This window comes from Micropterus salmoides, unplaced genomic scaffold, assembly GCF_014851395.1.
Source record: "Micropterus salmoides isolate LMB-PRFRI ecotype aquatic unplaced genomic scaffold, ASM1485139v1 Ms_hic_scaffold_14, whole genome shotgun sequence".
Classification (NCBI taxonomy): domain Eukaryota; kingdom Metazoa; phylum Chordata; class Actinopteri; order Centrarchiformes; family Centrarchidae; genus Micropterus; species Micropterus salmoides.
The window spans coordinates 17,997,863-18,016,813 of NW_024040485.1; the positions used below are offsets into that span (position 1 = coordinate 17,997,863).

The 18,951-nt window shown below is 41.0% G+C and overlaps 1 protein-coding gene and 1 long non-coding RNA gene across 2 annotated transcripts in view; one reads left to right on the forward strand and one right to left on the reverse strand.

Annotated features, from left to right (window-relative positions):
* Window positions 1-18,951, forward strand: part of LOC119902161 (ephrin type-B receptor 1-B-like) — a 154,866-nt gene that overhangs the window by 130,176 nt on the left and 5,739 nt on the right. Inside the window, 6 exon segments of the mRNA XM_038718146.1 lie at window positions 938-1,126; window positions 2,380-2,627; window positions 4,060-4,275; window positions 16,060-16,093; window positions 16,096-16,208; window positions 18,304-18,497. Coding sequence (XP_038574074.1) covers window positions 938-1,126; window positions 2,380-2,627; window positions 4,060-4,275; window positions 16,060-16,093; window positions 16,096-16,208; window positions 18,304-18,497 — 994 coding nt within the window.
* LOC119902164 overlaps window positions 1-18,951 on the reverse strand; it is a 36,352-nt gene that overhangs the window by 13,218 nt on the left and 4,183 nt on the right. The window lies entirely within an intron of this gene.

The following is an 18,951-nucleotide window of genomic DNA, read 5'->3' on the forward strand; positions in this document are numbered from 1 at the left end:
GAGAGTGGGGTGAGGCACCTTGTTCCTCTAAAGACCAGACCTTATCCTCCTCCTGTCCCTTGAGACCCCTCCCTCTCTCTATGCCTATGCAAATGAGCAGACACAAATTGACTTGATGGAGATTGGTTTATTCCAATCATGACTGTCAAGGTTTTGACTAAACAGCTATGAGAAACAGGGCTGCCCTTGGGTGTCACTGTGGAAATGATGATTTGAAGTCTGCTTGCTTGGCCTAATGTCCGTCTTGTGGCACCGTGCATTGAATATGTTTACAAGAGTCTTTCGGCAGTCCTCCCCATCCGGCCTGTCGACACAGAAAATCTGTCCTCCGTTTGCAGACATCTCCCGTCTATGAACTGAGCTCACCTATTGCAGAACAGCATAAAGAGTGAGTTGATAGCGCAGTGGTTTTATCTCTTTATGAGCTCCTATAGGGATAGGCTGTGGGGAAATTGGTTCTACCACTATCAAAGAGCAGAGACTGCTAGGGTAAGGGATAAAAGGGTAAAAGAACTATCTACTTTAACTCTTTCTATATAACCTCATCCCTCCCTGTATCCCTTCATCTTCCTCTCTTACTCTGTTTTTTTTACTGAATCATCATACCACCATTTTGTTGTCTGTGCTACTCGTAACCAAGGCTGTTCCTGTAATCATCTACGTATACTATTTATGTGGGCAATGTGTGCTAATATTCATTTACATATTGTAGTGCTCTTTCCTGTCTCTTAGGGTGACCGTAGAGCAAATGAAGTTTGCATTAACATATACAACTGTTAAGAGCTTGTAGTGATTGCAAGTAATGCTTTGTCACACTGTGATTTAGGCTACGACTTGAAGGGCAATTGCATTCATCAGTCATTGACACTAGACGTTAGCCAAAGAGAAAAAGAACAGTTTCTTCTGGAAAGCTCATTGAGCACTTTGGTTGTTCTAGAACTCTCTTTGCGAGCCGACATGTCTAACTGCCCCTCCCCACTGGGCTGCCCGACCCACTTCTCAGGCTCCCCGGGGATGAAGATCTACATCGATCCCTTTACCTACGAAGACCCCAACGAAGCTGTACGAGAATTCGCCAAGGAGATAGACGTCTCCACTGTCAAGATCGAAGAGGTCATTGGTGCAGGTATGATGAATGGGTGCTAAGGAGCAATTTGTGTGTGTGTGTGTGTGTGTGTGTGTGTGTGTGCACTTATACACATGTACAAAAGGTGAATGTCTATGTTTTCATGTATTTTTGTATGTTATAGTGAATGTATATGTTTGTAAGGTTATGTGCAAACAAGTTTAACCTGAATCCATTCAAGGTCAAAAAGCCAAGCCCTGTTGGCAGCTACATGAGATGGAAAAACATCAAGAGCCCATGTCAAGTGCACTAGCAGCATATAGGCCAGCTACCCTGGGACCTAATGGCATTAAAAAATAACTCAAGCCTTGCGGCCTATTCCCTGTGCTTCTCTGTTTTTGGATCCTATTAGTCTTGCTCTTTAACATGTTCTACCTTGCATCATCATTCACCTTACATTCATTTACCTTACATGTAAAATAGGTAGAGCCAATTATTTTCTGTCCTTGTTTCAGAATCACCTCTAACATATTGTTAAAATGTCTGTTAAAATTCATGAACAGGTCATTCGGGGCTGATTGCTTTGAAGTAAATTCTCAGCAACTGGAGGCTAAAATAGCTTCAGCTTAGTGTGTCCCCCTGTTTCCAACATGTCTTTTCCTTGGGACAGGACACACCTTTTTACAGCAGGGAGGGCATGCTGATACCATATGTGTTGGTTCATACAGAGGCTAAAATACCCCTGGTAATGAGACTGGGCCTGGAATAGCTCCTGCAGACTGGTCTACTCAGCAAGCTAGGTGTGAGGAAGTGACAGAGAAAGGATAGGCGTAAGGATGCAAGGGGACTAACTAATTAAAGATTTCCGTTTTTGTTGATCTCACTGTGTGGTGCCTCTGCAGGACACCAAGGTGGTGATAATTAATCAAACAGTTTCCAGATATTTACCAGATAGTGCTTGCCTGTTATTCTTTGATTGGGGAATATGAAGACACTTGGCAGGCTTTTAGGATAGATGACTACTGTGAGTCAGAGGAGCCACACTGTTAACAATATCATGAAGGAGCAACATTAGAGGAGTATTGGACAATACTCAGCATGCTTGATATAGACTATATCAAGATCTCTAATTGCTCTTTGGGTAATATTTCTGCCTAGGGACAATGCCAATAACCTTGATAAGTGAATTGATATAGATATCCTCAACTCTGCTCATCTTTTGTCTGATCACTTTTAGATCAGACAAAAGATCAGTTCAAAAGTAGATCAGTTCTTGTTTTGACGCTGTGCACCTCTCTCTGTTTCCCCTCTAGGTGAATTTGGGGAGGTATACAAGGGCCGTTTGAAGCTGCCTGGTAAGAGGGAGATCTATGTAGCCATTAAGACCCTGAAGGCAGGCTACGTGGAGAAGCAGAGGCGGGACTTTCTGTCTGAGGCGTCAATCATGGGCCAGTTCGACCACCCAAACATTATCCGTCTGGAGGGTGTAGTAACAAAGAGCCGCCCAGTCATGATCGTCACAGAGTTTATGGAGAATGGTGCCCTTGACTCATTCCTCAGGGTGAGTAATTTTTGTGAACACATTCATTGCAAACAGTTATATTGGGTGATCAAAAGTCATATTCAGGAGTTGAATAGAACTGAGAATCTAATTAGAAATGAGTCATTAAACTATCCCAGAAAATAGTTCATGCTAAGAATCCCGCCTGATACAAATTAGAATAAGCCTTCTAAACCTATCTTGTGCCAACAGAGAATATGTTTCATGACAATGAACATGATTTTCCATTAGCCATCAGCATTTAATTTCTCTTTTTTAATGCATGGCACTATTAATGGACTCTTCACTCTTTATTTTAGAGTAAGACTTGAGCAGACATACAGCTTAATCATTATTCAAACTCACTTTTCCTCCTTCAATCTCATGGATTGGTGTTCTATTCCACTTTGATCTAGGGTGGGTTTAAAAGGGCTCTTTGAAGTTGGCTTTGCTAACCGCCACATCCGACTTGTGTTTCTATCGATCTCCCTTACCCTCTTATTTGTTACTGTGTTTCGGGGGTTCAAAGCTTGCTCTTCACAGCATTCCCACAGGGGTAGGGGCACCATGCGTGGATGTTAAAGAGATGGATGCCTGCATGCCTGAATGGAACAATGCTGTAACACCTACAATGAGCAAGATTTGCTCCAAGAATCCATTTCGCTTATCTTTTCCTCTGGACATTTGAAAGTGTAAACAAGAAATGATTACCAAGGGAAGTAGAAAAAAAAACTCTGATACAAGTGAACACTGGTAGTGCCAGGTGTGACAACACATGTTGTCCCATTTCACTGTATGTACATGTCACCTCAGGCTGCGGTTATGAATATTACTGCAAGACTTTTTCTAATTCTGAGTCCCACAGCCTTGATGCTAACTGTCTGACATTAAGACTACATGTAATCTGTATAATCTATATATGTACTAGGGCTGACCCCGATAATTCGATGGTTTGAAGGGTGGAGCCTGATTCGAATGTCAAGGATCATGCTATTTTGGCGATATGGGGGTGCTCAACGTCTGATTTTACACAGAACTACCAGTTTTCTCCCAATAAGTTAATATACAGCCCATTACAATATACATTTCAACATTTAATTCTGTAAATAAACGTGTTAAAAGAATAAAGTGCGTAAATTAATCCAAAATTGTAACCCCCCCCCCGCCAGTCAAACAAAAACACACATGATTCGACTATCAGTCGACTATAGGCAGGACTTGGCGATTCTGATTCGACTATGTAAATCCTTATCCTAATCCCATGTAATTTGTTTTTAATAGAAAATCACATTTAAACAGTGGGTATTTTAAATAACAACTTTCAAGCATGGGATTTTTTGTCAACATAGTATCTCTAAGCATTTGCTGATTTCTCTATCCTCCAGCGAGCATCGTTTCTGTTAATCATGGCAAAGATCATATCTAAAAAATCGTTTTTCTCTGTGTCCTCTAGCAAAATGATGGTCAGTTCACAGTGATCCAGTTGGTGGGGATGATGCGTGGGATCTCAGCTGGGATGAAATATCTCTCAGAAATGAACTATGTCCACCGTGACCTGGCTGCACGAAACATTCTGGTCAACAGCAACTTGGTGTGTAAAGTGTCTGACTTTGGATTGTCACGCTACCTACAGGATGACACCTCTGATCCCAGCTACACCAGCTCTCTAGTGAGTACTTGCAATGTTCATCTTTTATTTTGCTTGAGAGCTATGGGTCACATTATATTTTAAGTGTCCTGCCAACCTTTTATTCACAAAAACTCAAAACGTACTAAAAACCACCACCTATCAGTCTAATCAGTTTTGCTTCTATCTGACACTGTGTCATTCTAGTAGGAGGTCTGAAAAACCTTTCACCTTTTCAGTGCCTTTATTTTATTTGAGCTGTCTCTCTTTCTTCTTCCTCATCCTCATTCCTCCTCTTTCCTATACTCTGCAAGTCACGGACCGGAGGTCTGTCACATCTTCATTAGTGTGGAGACAAGCCTCCTCTGAGAAGGCTCCTCTCTCGTTGACATGCCCAGAGTGAAGAGAAACCAAAGGGCATTGCGGCCTCTCAAACTGACAGCTACCACCCCCTCTCTCCCTCTCCCTCCTCTCTCTCACTCCTCATTCATTATTACTGGGGCATCATGGGAGGCTTTGGCTCCTCATTAACTCCTCCACACTACAGATCTGTAATTATTAGCAGCCATCGTTAGTTCATCTTCTGCCTCTCCTCTTCCTAATTCAAAACACACTCTTACACCCTCGCAAATACACGGTGCAGGTCATTAGGACTCCCTGCATGCCTAGGTTTGTGTGTGTGTGTGTGCGTGTGCGTGCGTTCGTGTGTGTGTGTGCGTGTGTGTGCGTGTGTGTGTGTGTGTGTGAGTGAGAGCATGTGAGCAATGATGTGTACATGTACAGGCATGCATGTGTGTTTCTGTGTGGGTGGATGTGTGTGGATGCATGTGTCTGGTATCACCTCATTGACTCTGCTTTGAGACTTTGGTGCAGATTAGCTTGTTTACTGCCAATGTATCGTGTATTACTGCCTGCATTTTGTAGACGGTAAGCAAAACTGATCAATAGAGAATAGAGCATGGCTCTATAATATTTAACATAAGGTGAATTTTTTTATTCTAAAGTTCAATAAACTTACAATTTAAATCTACTTATTAATAGTATGGCCCTTTGATTTCTATGATGTGGACATCACAGATGCAATTGTGGAATTTGATTATAAAAATGTAATCAACTGTAAAACGTGGAATATTGTGGAATTTGCCGAAATTTGAATGCAATTTATAAAAAATTGGGTTTTCCCTGGCATTGTAAGCTTTTTTTACAGCACTTAAGCCAAGTGAACAGAAAAAAACTACACTGCTATATTTATGTTTCATTTATGGGCACGCTGCTTCTATACTCTGCTCTCTGAAAGCTCCTTACTTTTACAGACTCTCAGAAGTGCAACCACATCGGCAGATGCAAAACATAAGCCATGAAGGCTGTATGGGTGGAGTCAGATATTCCGTTGGAAAAAAGGAAATCGCTATCACAGTGTCTGGTCAAGCTTTGTAAACAAGGAGGAGTACTTCCCATGCGAGAGTAGCCTCCGTCAGACCCATTTATTACCGTTTGTTCGAGCAGCATATGGATGCTGTCTTGTAGAAGATTGTGGAAAAAATTGTCAGTAGTCAAGTAATAACCTAATTACATAGAGGAATTGTCCCCTATTAATTAGTATTATAGTATTTTAATATCCTACTTTTGCAATACATTTATTGTATGAATTGTCCCATACATCTGAATATACATTTTATTCATCCACCACTCGATTACACACTGATGACAAAATGTGCTTAACAGAACACAGAATTCAGAAAAATTTTAACAGAAAATATGGAATTTGTTGGAAAGAATCTGGAAAAAATTCAAACAGATTTGATAGGGCCTTACATAATATTCTTATATTTTGCAAGTCCCTGAGACATGCCCTGTATTTTACCTGTTCTATTTTGTCCAGTCTCAAGAGACCTACACAACTTATTCTGCCAATTTTACCTGGGAGTAGAGATTTCTCAAATTGTATATATCATGAATGAATATGAATATATTATGCCTAGGGGCCTATTTTAGTTTCAGAGGTATTTCAACACATGCAAAACTTGAGATCAAACGCATGCACTCAAATAGCCTGTGAGTCAGTGCTACCTATGAAAAAAGAGAGTTCTCAAAATAATTTGTTTTCAAGTAATTTCAGGTTAAAAAACAAAACAATACAAAACACAGAATTCACTTCATTTCTATTTTATTCCCACTTTTTATGGCTGTGCTTATGTTAAAACTGCTCTCTGTTAATATTATTAATTTAGAATATATGCAAAAACACACATATACGCAACATACAGTGTAAGCCCAGGGGAAGCTACCGATTGGCAGGAGGTGGTAGCCCAAGTGTGAACAGGAAGTGTCATAAGGGCCAGAGGAGATATGACCTTACATTGGTGTGGCTGAGAGCTAATTGCTCCCCAGGAATAGCTTGCTTTGTATGCTTGACCCCTCTGGCTAAACCTTGCTGAATGGGTCTTATGTTGCAACAAAGAGGAGCAGCACCTCTGTTGTCTGCGCCGCTGAGCTGGCTAATAAAACAGAGTGTAAAAGGTAGGGATTGGATTATAGATTTTGGTCGGCATTTTGATGTTGTTTAATGCAAACAAAGTCTCCTTGAGGGCATTATCTGGAGAGTCAATAGAGAAGGTGAGGTTTGAAGTTCAAACCTGGAGAGTTGTTTTGATGGTAACACACACTTGTTTTTTGATGGTGTGTTTTTTACTGATAGAGATTTTAAGACGAGCACATCAAAAGCTTTAGCTGTGCTTCACTTTCATACTGAATGCTGCCTTATTATCATAAGGATCCAGATGAAATCTTCAGTTTCATAACTATTTTTGTTCCAAATCAACAAAGCATATCCCATCAAGTCCAGCAGTATGCCTGTTATATTCTTAAATAGAACTAAATGTGATCAGACAGCTACACATAACTGGAGCCACAGAATTTTACCTGTCCTTCTGATCCGTCCTCCTGATCCTCTAATCCCCTGTATTCAGGGAAATATACAAACAAGCGTGGGAGGAAGTGGGGTCCACAGGTACGGTACAGGGTCCTATAATGTAATTAAGCTATGCATGGTGTCCTTCACTCCATGACTTCTTTAGCTATGACCTGACGCTAACCAATCAGCGAGCAAGGCTGGCGTGGCAGACAAGGCCGAGGGAATCAGGGAAATTAAATTGCGCTGACATGCCGTGATTTACATCGTCATCGACCTCCTCCTCCAGCAAATTAATCACCTCTTTCCCTCTACTGCTTTTCTAATTTTTCCCTGCAATTCTAGGCACACCAATTACAGTGCCTGTGGTGAGATGCTGGATGTATGGTTGGGAGGACATGCTGGTAATTGTGTTAACCCTGGTTGTGGGTTCACTCTGGAGCAATGTTGTGGAGGCTTCAGACAGAAGGGTGCTGTCCTCCCTCTCTGTTGGCTGCTCACCAAAGTCGTGATTAATTAGGCTCCCAGGACAATGCTCGGACTGCACTGGTCTTGGTAAGGTGATGTGTGCTAAAGACTTTAAAGAGTGTGTGTTTCATTGCAGCTGTGGCTTACTTGTATTTGTATTTGCATCACTGCCTGATTGCACATACATGGTTGCATGATTTACAAAGTAGCCCATAGGCACGTGATCACAAGTCCAGGTGAGATGAGAGTGACCCTGCTTAACAGACAAAATAGAGGACTGATTTTTGAACACCCGGCGAACCCAGAAGACTTTCGCATTACTCTTTTTTTTCTCCTTATAAGGAGCCATCCATCCATGCGTATCTATAGTTCCTTTTTCTCCAACTGTCCACTTCTTTCACATTTCAAGGCTTTTCCTTGAGCAACACAAAGGCACATTGGAACAGCATACTCAGTGAAAGCGTGATGAGTGAAGCGTCAAACTATTTGCGGTTGTGAACCAGGAATAGTCACTTGAGTTGAATGCACAGTTTGTGGCTAAGAAAAGAGAGCAAGTGGTCGATGAGAAGTGCGTGCGCACGCACGCACACGGCAGATATGTTTCCTCACACGGCAGATATCTGCCGTGTGAGTATAGCATGTTAAGTCTATAACAGCTTAGACAAGTGGTGTTGCCCTTTGTATCGAGGGTCCATGCCTACAGGGCCATAGTGAGGAGGGCAAGCATGGGTCAGGAATTTCTGCTTGTGCCTCAGCTGATGATGTGAAAAGGCTGTCATTGTCTTGCCTGTCACACAATGTTTACTGTATACTGTATATTATCACATGATCCCATTTGTAGCTAGCTTGCTAGCTAACTAGCTAACATATAGGCAGACTAATCTAGAGCGAGAAAGAGCTGAGGGAGGAAAGGGGAGTGCAGCACGTGAAGCGTTATGATAGAAATGTCAAGCAACCATTTTCTACATAATTAATTTGATGTCAAATAGCATATTTTCATTTTTTTTTCATTGGAAGAAGGCTAATAACTAACTTAAAACTAATATTTCAATCATTGATAAATCAGTATATCGTATGTGCATAGTGTTGTGAATGAGTTTCATCTTTGATTTGATTTGATAGCCTTTATTGTCCCCGAGGGGCAATTTGATTTGTCACTACACATCATAAACCAAATAATAAATAGATGACATAAGAACATTTAACATACAATAGATGTTAGCACTCATTACATCCATGATGACTCAACGTAGTTAAAGATAAAATAGAAAAATGCACTATTCACATGACAGGTTGGTTAAAAAAAAATGACAGGTTGGTAGAAAACCACGTTAAAAGACGAAGCAACCAAACGCAACTACTGCTGCCGTGAACATAATGTTAAACATAATGTTAAAGAGAGTGCTTTTCTATAGGGGGGCTAACCCCAAAAGCACCAGTTCAGACAGCGTTGGAGAGCCTGGTCATCAAGTAAAATATTTATAATAGCTACAATGAAATATGGGATGATAAGGCCAGAAATATGTTCCTGAAATCCTGTTGGACATTTTCAAATTCTGTGCCCAGGCAATTTTGGAAAATGCTGTCTATTAATTTGCATAGCAGTTTGTTTTGTTAAAGTTGTATACAAATAAAAAGGAATTGGATTGAAAAGAGTGAAAGGATTTTGCCTGGCACTGTCTTTATATTATTATATTATATTAGTTTTGTAAAGTAGCCTATATTTAATTTGCAATGGCTCAAATGAGCAATATCTACTTTTAAATTTTTACTTTTCCATATAACATCAACTCATTATCATCTAAGTTCAAGGATTTTATGTTTTAAATTTAAATATTTCTGATTTTTTTGGTCTCAATGTTTCCTCAAAATTTAAATGTTTTACATGGTAATTAAATCAAGTTCCATTTTGAATCAAATTGATAGATGCAATAATGCAATAATGTGTTAACTTACACACAGTGCAGTTTTTTCCCATCAATTTTAATTCCTTATATTGATTTGTGGTTAAATGACCATATTTTACACACTTCAGGTAGAAACTGATGAGTGACACCTAAAATCAGGTTTGGGGGAGTTGCCCTTTTTTGAAGTTAGAGCAACAGCCCCTCCAAAGGTCTGTGCACATCCCTTTGTGTGCTGTGTGTGTTTGTTTGTGTCAGTGAGGCTGAGAGAGGTTGAAAGGCGAGGTCACACAGAGCCAGTAACAAAGCTCATCTGTCAAATCCCTGTGACCTGAGTGACATTCTCTGAGCTCCGCTCCAGTGCTCACACTATGTGGACCCCGCTGTTGTTTCTGTCATTTGTCTATTTTCTATTTGCATCCTTTCTCCCTCTATCTGGCGTCAGGCCCTGCACTTTTTTCGTTTGTCTATTCAACTTGTAGTGAAATATTTATGCACTGCAAGTTAAAGGGACAAAGTCTAAAGTGAGTAAACAAGAAGTGAAATCGGAACATGTCCATATGGACCATACTAAAAGCTAACAAAGGGACTTTCTTGTAGATTATTTTTTTTGTAGATTGATTTGCTTTTGCCACAATACCTGGCCATTTCCAACTTTTTAGCCTATGAAGCGTATATGTGTATATGTATATAACACATGCCAGGCATTAGCTCTCTGGGAGAGCATGTAGAGAATTTCATGCTTTCCTGCACAGGTCCTCCACTCCCCCAACCCCAATAAATATGAGTCACTACTGCTGTGACCAGGCATGATCCCCAACTGGCTTCCCACCTAAGTGTTGTGCCAAGCTGGAGGCGCTGCTACTGGGATTTGAACCCCAGTCACGCTCATTCATAATTGCAAATTGCAAAATCCTAAACATCTTTCCCTACCCTGGTTTGTTTTTTTATCTCTTGGTTTTGTATTTGAAACTAATTAAGGTGTTTCCAGGCTGATTTTATTCAGATTGTAGAGTTTAATTTGCTCAGTCTTGTGGTAAATGCAGCAGCAAAAAAAAACATGAAAGAAAGTAACATGATCCATACCTGGTCCCTGCATCAAAGAGGGAGCAACCATCCAATCCATCTGTCATGTTTCCCAAAGTCAGTATAAGGTGGGCATTGATTCACCATCTGTGGCTGTTGGACTGCATTTGCATCTGAGCAAGATTCACAATGAAGTGGTTTGTGTACAACTAGATCAGTGAAAGAGATACCTTCTCTGTTGCTGAGCCTGACTTCATGAAAACACCGCAGCCCCCTTTGGTGATTGCAGTGTCACAAAAGGTGAGATTTAATTTGTTGATTAACCACAGCAGTGACTTCAAAAATAAGAACTTCCGATTTTAAAATCATCAAAATAAAAGCTCTGACATAAACATTGCTTTTTTCATACTGTTATATGTCATTAAAGGGGCCTTTATAAGTACCTTCCCAGTAGCTTTAACAACATGAGGAACAATATTAGCCTCAGCATTATAGGAAATCAGGCATATTCAGGTTGTGCCCCAGTTTGATAAGACTGTCTGTAGATGTAATTGCCTATTTTCCATATTCTGTGAAGGAATCATGTGGCCAAGGTAACTGTCTAATATTAACATGAAATAGTACAAGTAAGATTTGATAGCTACTTGCTAGATTTAATTTGATGCCAGAGATGTTGAGGTCTACTGGTGAGGTTTCCCTGAGGGAGAGGGAATTTCTGTTTAGTGAAACACAGGTAGGTGCTAATGATGCTGGGAAGGGCGATAATTAATGGAGTAAATAATAAAAAGACACAGAGAATGCTTTAAGCTAAAAGTAACATAGTTATTAGTTATTTTTTTCTTAACCAAATTGTGTGCTGAGCAAAACATCACCATAGGTGGGTCTGGCTTTTCTGAGAGAAGTGCCTAGATGGTGTATATGGCTATTTGTATTATATGCAAATGAAATAAAGACACAGAAATATGGCAGACAACCTCAAGCGAACACATATAAATCCACATGGTTAGGTTGCTATGGCGCCTTCACCCCTGTGTGGCACTGTAGGCGTACAGCCGTGAAGGATATAAAAAAAGTCTTACAGCCTTAAACTAAGTTTAGGTCAGAGAAGCTTTAACAACCTAAAACGTCTGAAGGAGCTGCACCAGATCGATTTAAAATAAGCCAATGAATAGTATAACAAGGCCTGTGTTCCGAAATACATATGTGTATTTGAGGCATCAAGATGGAGATCAGTTAGCCTTGCCAACAATCATTGTCTGCCTAATGCTATAATAGTAAAATTTATGTGATGTACTTGTTGTCTAATTTTTTCGGTGGAAACAAAATAATGTCTGCAAATGCTCCCTTGGTGCTGACAACAATGGAACTGTTGTGTCCTTCACTAAATCTTGTTTACCTGCATACACTCAAATATGGTTTACATAATCCTTTTAAAGGATAATATTTTGTATTGCTTATGGTGAAATCTAGGCAAATGGACAGTCACTTTGCAACACTACCTAGAGGTTAGCAAGTCGCCATTCTCTCAAGTTTAATTAGGTAATAACTGATAATAGTCATAGTTAGAAAATGAGAGTATTGAAACAGTTATGAAAGTCCTGAACAGTTTTTAATGACACAGGAGACATGTGACAAATTAAGTTACAAATTTACTATGTTGAGTCTCCTGTAGCTTAATTACTTCATTAGATTATTTGATTATTTGGATGCAGTTGGATTTTAGGTATTTTAATAATGTGTTCAAACATTGTTTGCAATTCTGGGGGCTTTTCTGGGTGAACGGTATATTTTCATCCCCGGCTGTTATCTTCCCACGCAGTATAGAGACATTTTTAGAATTAATTTGTTAATCAACTCTAAAACAGAAAAAGTTCCCAACCTATAATGTGTGACTGTTTAGGATCTTTGGAGGACAACGTAAAACTTTGACAAATGCTTCCCTCAACTTTTGCATGACTCCATTACATATACTCATATATAAGACCTGTCTTTCTTTCCACAAGACATTCCCATGGGTGTCTGAGAAACCATCTCTGTCACCAACCCCCTCCCTATTTTTTCTTTTTATATTTTTCTTCCCATCTCTCCATGTCACTTTTCCTCTCTTGGCCTCTCTCCATCTCTCTCACTCTCTTTCACATTCTATTTGGGCAGACGTCCAGGGCAGATCGTTGCTCTCAAGATTTCATTAAAAGGATGTTGATGGAACACTCTTCCCAGCCTAAGTAAATGTGCTCAAGTCCATTTGAGTGTGCATTGTTTGGAAATGGATTACTGAAGTTGGAGGGTAAAGTAAAAGAGGAGAGGGAATGGCTGAGGGGAAAAAAATACAGGGAGAGGGAGATCTACATATTTGTCTTCCAGATAAAGGAAAAAGTTTATTTGGAATCTCTAAATAGCTTCTGTGAAGTGAAAAAGCTGAGTGAAAACAAAACCTTACAACAATGAACTCTTCTTTTTCACTCACAGTTTATCTGGGACATTGCTGCATGTTAGTGGCGACTGTTATTACACTATGACAGGTATATTTGCTCCAGATATTACTTCATTTTGCAGCAGCATGTCAGTGACAGTCTACACGAAGGTGTCTGGCACATTGGTGGATGCATAGCTCAAGCCACTGCAAATACATGACAGTTGTTTTATATGCTTGCTATGTGTATCATTGTCTACGCACAGTTTACTGGGCCAAGGGACCATAACAGACACCAGCAAATACACACACATTACCTGGCCACCACATGTTTATCCTTCATCTTTCAGACCTGGCTGTCAAAGGAACACACTCGTCTCACTGCGATACCTCTTAACCTGACAGTCCCGGAACATCTCCGTTTGCAGTCGTACTCCAGACATATCACTAGCTGTCACAACCGGTCGCAGCCTGTCACAGGTGGTCACAACCAAGTGGAACCAGTCACGTACTGTAATCTCATTCTGGTGGCATAAGGGTGACAGCACATTCCTGTGTCTCTGCTCTAGGTGTTCTGGATGGGAATTCTGCACGCAAACATAGCTGGATTTAGATGTGGGAATTTCGACAATTTAGAAATAATAAAAAAAAGCTAATGTAAAACAACGAGTGTGGAAAATGGGCAAAGTTTTTTTTTGACAGCATATGGTAAGGTATCTTTGTGGCACATTTATTTCAGGTTTTCGCGCCCTCATGACCATTCACTTTTTCCTCGTAGTGCCAACATTTATCATCCAGAGAACAGACCCATCCAGTATCTCTTAAAATCAGGAACTGTATGTCACCCACTTTATTTATTATCAAGGGAGTTTTGCAAAGTATCACTTGATATCATTACAAATTACTCCTCTCAAGGCCTAGAAGTTCTACAGCAGCAGGGTCTGTGCTACAGTCTAGCTCATCTGCACAAATTCTGTGTTAACTTTCCGAGTTAACAGGAGTGTGTGAATTCTGTTTTAGGGGCAATATTTCACTACAAGGCAAACAGAAAACAGCTTGTCTCCTTTTCAGTGGCCAGCACAATATACCATATCCAAAGAGGTCTACCCATGCTTCGAGGCTTCACAAAGCACTCTTGCTTTTGTGTTGACATTAGGTCTGTTTTAATTCCCATCATCACTTCTACTATGCCCGCACCCCCAACACATTCCCCTTGGTATTAACGCTCTTTTTACTGAAAAAAAAGCTCCAGTGCTTTTTATTATGTTTTTGCTTTCTTCCCTGTGTGCATGAGCTGTTCAGCACTTCATGTTATTAAAGCAGGATTTTGGCAGAGCTATCACTGGCCCACAGCAGTAATTACTAAAGGTTTGCATAGCTGCCTCTGACTCACTCGCCTTGGAAATGTTATTACTAAAGTCTGTCTCATTGGCAGCGCGCAGGGAGATTCTTGTGAAACCTGTGTCTTTGCTCAGGCCATTCCAGCGACACTCAGCTCATATCCCAACAGGGTCCTGGGGCATGAGACCAGATGTACAGAGTGAGGAAGGGAGGAAGCGAGGAAGCGAGTAATGATAAACAGGGGCTGTAATAGACAGCGTTTTGCTTGGAGCAGCTATTTTTTTTCATGTTATTCTACGTTTATTTCTTCATTTTTCATCTTATGTATGTTCATCCAAACAAAATAATTGACTTGAAGCATTGCCCCTGACAAAGTGACAGATGAAGAAGAAGGGAATTGGCCTTTTTATATTTCTGTAGAGAAGATATTTGGCTTGTATCTGCGTAACTCCATTTGCCCTCAGACAAAAAGAAAGTGCAAGAGAATGTGTCCTGGGGTCTCAGTATAGATGAAACAATTCAGATATGAACTAGTCGGAGATATGAGAAAAGCATTGAAGTCGCTGGGGCTTAGATAGCCTTTATTCAACTATTGATCTCTTCCTCTCTGTATTTTCTTTCTTGTTCTCTCATTTTCTATGTCTGTCACCCGTTCACACAAACACACATTGCGTCATTGCCCAGTCCCTTTTTCATGTCTTCTTCTCCGCTGGCTGGTGTGCTCAGTGTAGCCTTTGCATCTTGCACTGTGTACTGACTGCAGTCTCCATGCAGGGTCAGATGCTAAATCTCTTTTCAGGACCAGCAACTCCTCAAAGGTCAAACCCTAAAGAGGTGCTCATTAATGAGTTCAGCCTCTCCACCTCTGCAATGCCACACACCACTGACCTGACCACTAACACCTAGATAAGTGTGTACACAAACAGGAAAACACATAAGTAAATGTGTTTATGATTATTCTTGTCCAGCATTTCAAACATCATCCTGTAGTATGAAAACACCAGAGAAAAAACACTTTCTGTGTCTCATTCTCCTCCCTTTACCCGCCCTCCTGCTCTCAGAGAGCAGGGTGGTCTGTGTAGGTTGCTCTCTGGGTTTGGGTTTATTTCAACAGCGGCTTATCTGCAAATGCTCAGGTTCAGCTAATTGGCATTATTAAACTGGTGGCGAGCTCAACTCATTTATAAGGGGAGGTGCTGTGGGGCTGGGTGGCAAAAACAGGGATTTATGTGTATGCCTGTTTGTGTGTGTGGGTGTGCACGTACAATCATCTATGCCTGTGCATATGTTCCCAACTGTGTCTGTATGTGTGTGTGTGTGTGTGTGTGTGTGTGTGTGTGTGTGAGTGTGAAGATGTGTGTGGAATTTTAAACAAGCAGCTGTCAATTTCAGTCAATTTCAGTCAACAGGGCGCGTGGCATGCCTGAGGCCCAGGTAGCCCAATTACAGGCAGACACGCTCGACTTATGAGCTGAAGCCAGGGCCTATCTTCCTTTATTCAAACAGGGCTGTGGGAGAGGAGATGCAGAATGTGATATTGGTCGATGTGTGAAGGATGAACAATGTCGGGAGCCGGCAGAATCTTGTGTATGTTTTGCCTGCTGAAGGACTGATACACTGGGTGGATGGGGAAATAAAGAGGTCGAGGGACCATCCTTCTACCTCTTTATTCCCTCATCCACCCAGTGCATCAAAGAGGTTGAGGGATGGTAATGGCTGTGTTACAAAATATAAATTTTTTACTTACTTTCTCCTTTCCTCAGGGTGGGAAGATCCCGGTGAGGTGGACAGCACCAGAGCCATCGCTTACAGAAAGTTCACCTCGGCCAGTGACGTTTGGAGCTATGGCATCGTCATGTGGGAAGTGATGTCATTTGGAGAAAGGCCTTACTGGGACATGTCCAACCAGGATGTAAGTGTTTATTTGTAAACATTTAAAGGCCCATGGAATTATATCATTACTTTCTTAATGTGATACATTTCCTTTTGAAACATGATGTTAGGGCGGGACATTATACACTGAGAGATAAATGGGCTGCCGGTTATGGGGAGAAAGACAGTTTTATTTGATAGGACAAACTTAAAGGTGTAATTATGTTGACTTTTAAGTTACACCCACTGGTGCAGCATGGCCTCAAACCTGAAGAAGCTCCCTTTTTTTTTTTAGGAAGTAGCACATTTCTAGGAAGTTCAATTGTCCATTTCATGGGATCTTTAATAAAGAGCATAAAAAGGAACATTTAAGTTGAGTGTTATCACTTTTTTCAACTTCCATGCAGTAAAAAAAACAAGTTTGAATGAAATTGCTTCATTAATAGGATGGCTATTTCCGTACAGATGTGGTTATACTGTCTTTTCATCCCATAGATACACAATCGAGGATGACTCATAAGAGAGGAAGCTGTAATAAATCACACATTTTCTTATCAGTTCCCATCTCAGAGCATCATCACTGAAGATGATGTCCTTGACTCTGACTTTGAAAGCAGACTTATTATGGAGACAGTCTCACACTATCCCCTTTCCTTCCTGGCCTGGCTTTTGAGAGCAATGAATGATTGCTGAGAGCTCTGCTTTGTTCCCCATGTCCGTTTGGATAGCGTCCACACACACACACACACACACACACACAGACTCCCACAAACACACAGGCACCAACACAAACACACACATCCATTGGATATAGTCCCATACTATGAGGTCTCTCTCCCTAAGCTCCTTTAGTGAGACAACTAGCCAGCCATCAGGCCTCTATGGACCCCGCTCCACGAGGACCGTCCAACCCAGCAGATGTTGCCTCAGTAGGCCAGCAGCAAACACTGCCTGGTGGGACTAATGCAGAGAAGAGGACTGGCACCACTCAGCATGTCCGGCTGCTCAGTCCACACACACATACACACTTAAAAACACACACATACACACACACACACACACACACACACACACATCCACTTCTCCATATGCACCATTTGTCAAGATTTTGCTGAGTTGCACTCAACTCCGGGGTAGATTTGGCAACCTACAGAGCAGCCTCTAATTTTTAATGATAGTATCTTTTACACTTGACTTCATATCAGACCCTTATCTCGCAACTATGCATTTTTAAGAAAAGATTACATCTACAGATAGTAATGATATGGGTGAGATCTAGGTCCATCAATGTGCAATGCTGCAATCTGGGTAGTCCTTAGTCTTTGTAGTGTCTAAGAAGTGGCTTCATAGCTGATTACGCAGGTTTTACTTTGATATGATATATTAATTTGACTTCATTGTTTGTATATTTGTTACAATCACAAATTACTAATAAACATCGTGTTAGCAGTGATCAATGAATTATAGATACTCCACTTCTGCCTAAGTCTCCAAATCTGCCCCAAGTTCTGATTGAACTTCATTCAACTCTTACAAAACACTTGACTCTAACTCTGACTTCCCTGAAGCTCTTAGTCATAGCTTCTCTCTAACAAGGCAAGGATAGCCTGTGCAGCCTTTAAGAGACATGTGTCACAGTGTTGATTATATGCAGTCTGCCCATTCCCTAGTGGCTTCTTTCTACAGTGACACTGCCTCTGCCCTACTTTCCATCTCTTCCCTTCTTCTGTCCTCCAGCAGTGACACGTGATTGGCTAGAGTCAAGAGGAAGGGCACATCAGTCTGAATGCTAACTGTCTCTTGAGTGACCAGAGGGAGTGTATCTGTTGGGCAGGGGTGGGGTGCTGGTAGGGATGTTGTAGAGGTAGGGATGTTGTAGAGGCAGGGATGAGCATGTCAGGATTACATAGTGGATATGCTTAATGTCATCAGTCACTGAAAACTCAGCCAAATTAGTAGGTATATTATTACAAAAAAAGGAGGTATATTATTGACAACCAGCCAGCTGGCAGAAAAACAAGTTGTAGTAGTGGTAATTTGTGTGTGACATCAGTGTGGTATATAATATTGAATTATCAGTTATCTCGGTATATATAACAACCCAAGCTTCCCCTCCCCACCCCTTCTCCCCTCAGGTGATTAATGCCATTGAGCAGGACTACCGTCTTCCACCACCTATGGACTGCCCCAGTGCCCTGCACCAGTTGATGCTGGACTGCTGGCAGAAGGACCGCAACGTACGACCCCGCTTCAACGACATCGTCAGCACCCTGGACAAGATGATCCGTAACCCCACCAGCCTCAAAGCTGTAGCCAACATCCCTGCAGTGTGAGTATAAACACATAACACGCACATTCACCCTGAGGTGGACATTAAGTGCACGCAAATATGCTTTTCATCTGTTTTATTACACATGCTGTCTGCAAAACTAACCCAGCTTGCACATGTTTACTTTTTATCCCTTATAAAATAAACATGAATTTATTACTGCTGATTGCATCAAACATGAACTTTTCCTCCCCAGGATCCCCCCCCCCCCCCGGCTGCTTATATTTCTCTCGATGCACAGCCCTACATTGGCTTTAGAAAGTTCACTTTTTCCGAATTGTTTGGTGTTATAAATATTTTTACTCCATGTACCCCAAATGATGGAGCAAAGACAAGTTTTTAGAAAAATGAAAACATACAGAAACATGTAATTTACATACACATTCACAATGTATATTCGTTATTTTGTAGAGGCACCACTGGCCTTGATTCTTTTGGAATTTGGATTGGATTT